Source organism: Olea europaea, chromosome 10, assembly GCF_002742605.1.
Source record: "Olea europaea var. sylvestris chromosome 10, O_europaea_v1, whole genome shotgun sequence".
NCBI lineage: Eukaryota > Viridiplantae > Streptophyta > Magnoliopsida > Lamiales > Oleaceae > Olea > Olea europaea.
In genome coordinates, this window is record NC_036246.1 from 2059655 (window position 1) to 2064625 (window position 4971).

The 4971-nt window shown below is 35.3% G+C and overlaps 1 protein-coding gene across 1 annotated transcript in view; it reads left to right on the plus strand.

Moving 5' to 3' along the window:
* Positions 1-375: 375 nt before the first annotated feature.
* LOC111400134 (probable phospholipid-transporting ATPase 8) overlaps positions 376-4971 on the plus strand; it is a 5840-nt gene continuing 1244 nt past the window's right edge. The window contains exons 1-5 of the mRNA XM_023027573.1: positions 376-630; positions 2178-2779; positions 3258-3352; positions 3866-4013; positions 4060-4321. Coding sequence (XP_022883341.1) covers positions 376-630; positions 2178-2779; positions 3258-3352; positions 3866-4013; positions 4060-4321 — 1362 coding nt within the window. The remainder of the gene's footprint in view (positions 631-2177; positions 2780-3257; positions 3353-3865; positions 4014-4059; positions 4322-4971) is intronic.

The window sequence follows — 4971 nt, forward strand, 5'->3', positions numbered from 1 at the left end:
TTACAAGTTGGGGATCTCGTGAATGTATATAAGAATGAATATTTTTCTGCGGATCTACTTCTTCTTTCATCAAGCTATAAGGATGGGATTTGTTATGTTGAAACTAAGAATCTAGATAGAGAGACTAATATGAAGGTGAAGCATGCTTTGGAGGTTACAACTTCTCTGCATGATGACAATTCTTTTCAGTAATTTAAGGTAGTTGTCAAATGTGAGGACCCAAATGAAGATTTGTATACATTCGTTGGAACTCTGTTCTATGACGGTCAGTAGCATCCTCTGTTAGAGCAACAGATCGTTCTGAGAGATTCTAATCTGTGAAATACTGACTATGTCTACGGTGTGGTTGTTTTTACTGGTCATGATGCAAAAGTTATGCAGAATGCTATAGATCTTCCTTCCAAGAGGAGCCAGATCGAGAGAAAAATGGATAAAATAATATATATTCTTTTCAGTACATTAATTTTGATATCTTTTATCGGATCTTTCTTTTTTGGAATTCAAACTAAAAATGATATTGTTGCTGGAAGGTTAAAGAGGTGGTATCTTCGACCAGACAAAACTACTGTGTTTTATGACCCGAAAAGAGTGGCACTGGCTGCTTTTTCATTTCTTGACTGGGCTTATGTTGTATGTGTTGGGAATCTACTTATACATACACAGCGGAAAATTAAATTATTTCGATTCCCATCCAATAGATCTCATTGTGTTTGGTTAGGAATTGTGATAAGATTGTACCTTTTTCAGATCTGCAATCATTTTGCTTTTCTTTTCGTTCCACAACTTTGATTCGCCACCACAGCTGTCCAATTGTCCAGCCTCCAACGGTGATCCACACAGAGAAAATGATTGCAGCCTCTAGGGTTTTCTCTTGTGCTAGCAAGAATAATGAAAACCTTAATGGACCTCAAACCCTAGTTATGTATTTATATAAACCCAAATAGGCTCGGCCCGGTCCGGCCCAATAATTAATTAATCCAATTAATTAAAACCGGTCCGTGAATTAATTAATCCAATTAATTAATTCGAAAATATAAATAACAAATCCAATTAATTAATTTATCCAACGATTGTTAAATTAATCAATTGGCAATTTGCAATCTTCCAATTCTCTTTTGTGTGTGACCCATTAGGTTCCCGACCACGATGCCTAACGACGTGAAATATTATTTTGATCTAATCAAAATTGATAAATTAAAACACCCCTTTTAATTTATCGTCAATTCACATTCGCCGTCCCTGATTGACATCTAGCAATGTGTCAGGGCAATACATGTGACGGAAAATGTCACGTGGTATGACAAAACCAAATTCGTTCGTTTACCGTGAAACTATAATCCCTTCTTCAATATGATCCGATCAATTACGAGATATGGAATTGTGTCAATCTCGATCATCGATCATATTTTTCACTCCACTATTAAGTCAATATAAATCGAAAACTCCTTTTCGACTTATGAGTACACCTTGGCCAAGGATTTCATCATTGACTTAATTGAATGAAACGCAGATCATAATCTCCTACTATCTAAGAGTGACGAATCCTTTATTGATCAATCACAACCTTCATACGATTCTTGACGTACTCGAACGATGTCGTATTAGCGGCCCTTTTCAGAGCAACATCCAACACCGCCAAAGTATGACCGTCCTCATATAAGGTACCATGACGACCTCAAGTCAAAGGACCAATTTCACTACCGAACGTTAAAGATTAACCACCGACACTCAGATAGTTATCCATGTGGAATCTCTCGACGGGTCTCCAATGTTTTGTTCTATAACAAACATCCACGTGTTCATTTAAGTGTCACCACACTTTAACTTGTGAGATCAGCTACTTACTTCACAAGTAAGAAATGCCACACGTGATGGTCTATCCGTAATAACGATATCCGTATCTCGTTATTACTTACGACCACGGATGATTTAAGATTCAATCAGATGTAATTTGTATCTCACAATCACAACTCCTTGTGATTAATAAATTACAAATATTTGAATCTACGGACTCTATTATTTAATTGTCTATTAATTAAATAATAGATCTGCCATTTAATTGCATTAATTATATATGAAAGTATTTATGTCCAAAGTCGATTGGACCTAGGGCATAATACTTACAGTATGGATATTTGATTCCAATATCACTGTATGTATCTATCGAAATTGTAAAGGTTTTACAGAGTATTTTTATTAATCAAGACCAGGATATGCATTATGAGGATATAGAAAAGCCAGCACATGCAAGGACTTCCAATTTGAATGAGGAACTTGGTCAAGTTGATACAATCCTTTATGATAAAACAGGGACTCTGACATGCAATTTCGTGGAGTTTGTTAAATGTACGATAGCTGGCATAGCTTTTGGTCGTGGCATGACAGAAGTAGAGAGGACACTAGCAAAGAAAAAAGGGGAGGTAGTACTTGACTCTGGAAACACTTCCTTTAATGTACAAGAGTATAGTGATAGCCACTCGGACTCGGGAAAATCAATCAGAGGTTTCAACTTTAAGGACGAACGCATTATGAATGGACATTGGGTTAATGAACCTTATGCAGATGTGATGCAGAAGTTTTTCAGATTGCTAGCACTCTACCATACGGCCATTTCGGATGACAATCATGAATCTGGTGAAATTTTCTATGAAGCTGAATCACCAGATGAAGCTGCCTTTGTCATAGCTGCAAGAGAACTTGGCTTTGAGTTTTTTGAAACAACCCAAAATAACATCTCTTTAAATGAATTTGATCATCAGAGTGGCAGAAAGATTGACAGGTGTGATCCTTTCAAAATATTTATGTTCATTTTATTTCAGTAATTCTAAAATTATGATGTTAGAACTAAAGTGCGGAGTTACTATTAATGGATTTCAAAGATCTTAAACTAAATCATGCGATAGACTACCCACTCAAATAATTCGTACCCAACTATTATGCAACATAAGGTTGTTTACATCACTGTATCCCATGAGCAACTGATGTGGAACATGGGATTTTTCACGTAACACCAATGTAGAGGGCCATTCTAAACGTTTTGGAACATGTGATCTTATATGTCGGACTTTGTGGTAAACCAACTGTTGATAGAAGAAAGCTAATGATCAAAATAATGCGTTTTTTACTACAATAATAAAAAAGATACAGCTATCTAAATTAAAAGATAACAAGATTTTTGAACATCATATGCAACACCAACTTGAAAATATATATCTAAATCTTTTTCTTATAAAATGTAATAGTTTTTAATATGAAAGAATTGTGTCTGATCTGTTGTTCAATCTTGATGCTAATGGATTTAAGCATTATAGCTGGCTATTTGAAGTACCTTTAACAGGGATTTATGCAGATTGTTTGCATTGAGTGAGTGATGAAGAGCTAGAGTGCATTTTGTATAATTTTAGGACGATTCCACTATAAAATGGAAATGTTATATCACTCGCATCAATGTACTTAAACTCAAGAAAATATAAAAATACAAATTTACATGAATCTGTCGATATAACTATCCATGGGCGATTAGCTCAACCCTTAACAAATAGAAAGTATGTGGAAAGTACAAACAGATACTTAGTTGACAAAAGAATTCCCACAAATTAATATAGTTACTAAGGAGTAGTCCTTACTGGGATGGTTCCAATAAGATAATCCGAATTATCTATGCTCTGAAAAAGTATACGATTGTCAGTGGCCTTGCGCTAAAGAATACTTAACATACTCCGAATTAAAATTTTATTCCTGCAGAGTCTCCAATTTTGCTTCTAAATGAAATCTGCTTGTTATTCCATTCTCCATTCTACTGACTGATCTCAAACATCAAAAATAAAGTATCAATTATTTGTATTTGTCTTTGACATCATATAAGCTTCTTTATGTCTTAGAGTTCAGCAGTGCTCCGAAAAGAATGTCTATAATTGTAAAGAACGTAGAAAACCAGTTGCTGCTCCTATGCAAGGGTACAAACAGGTTTCCCCTAAACACTGTACTCTTGGCTTGTTTACTGTGCAAATGTGGTATAAATCTTTCATTTTCCTATTTCTTTGATTATGTCTCTTCTAGTCCATCCAGTGTGATGTTTGAACGGCTCTCAAGAAATGAACGAGATTTTGAAGCTACAATAAGGGATCACATTAAACAATATGCTGAAGCAGGTTTACGAACTTTAGTTGTTGCGTATCGTGAACTTAATGAAGAAGAGTTTAGGTCATGGGAGAAGGAGTTTCTGAAGGCCCAGACTTCTCTAAATGCGGATCGAGATGCAATGGTTGATGCGGTTGCTGATAAGATTGAAAGTAACTTAATTCTACTAGGTGTTACAGCTGTTGAAGACAAACTACAGAAGGGGTCAATATAAAACTTGCTACCTTGCTTAATCATTCTTCAATTGATTTTTTTGTTGTTTTTGTTGGGAATTGATTTAAACATGCACAGCGGAATTTAACAGATTTCAATTCCCATTCAGGATTCAGCTTTGTATTTAGATAAAAACTGTGATGAGAAATATACCTTTTGTGTGATTTGCAAACTCTTTCGCGTTATTCCTTTCCAGCAGCTTGAATCTGCCTCCCACAGCTGTCCAATTGTGCAGCCTCCAATGAAATCCACCACAGAGAGAAAACAGCAACTGCTAGGGTTTCTTTCTTGTGCTAGCAAGAATAATGAATGACTTAATGGACCTCAAACCCTAGCTGCATATATATATAAACCCAAATGGACCCGGCTCGGTCCGGTCCAATATTTAATTAATCCAATTAATCAAACCCGGTCCGTGGATTAATTAATCTAATTAATTAATTCGGAATTATAAATAAGAAAATCAATTAATTAATTTATCCAACGATTGTTAAATTAATCAATTAACAATTTGCAGTCTTCCAATTCTCTTTTGTGTGCGACCCATTAGGTTCCCGACCACGATGCCTAACGTCGTGAAATATTATTTTGATCTAATCAAAATCGATAAATTAATAC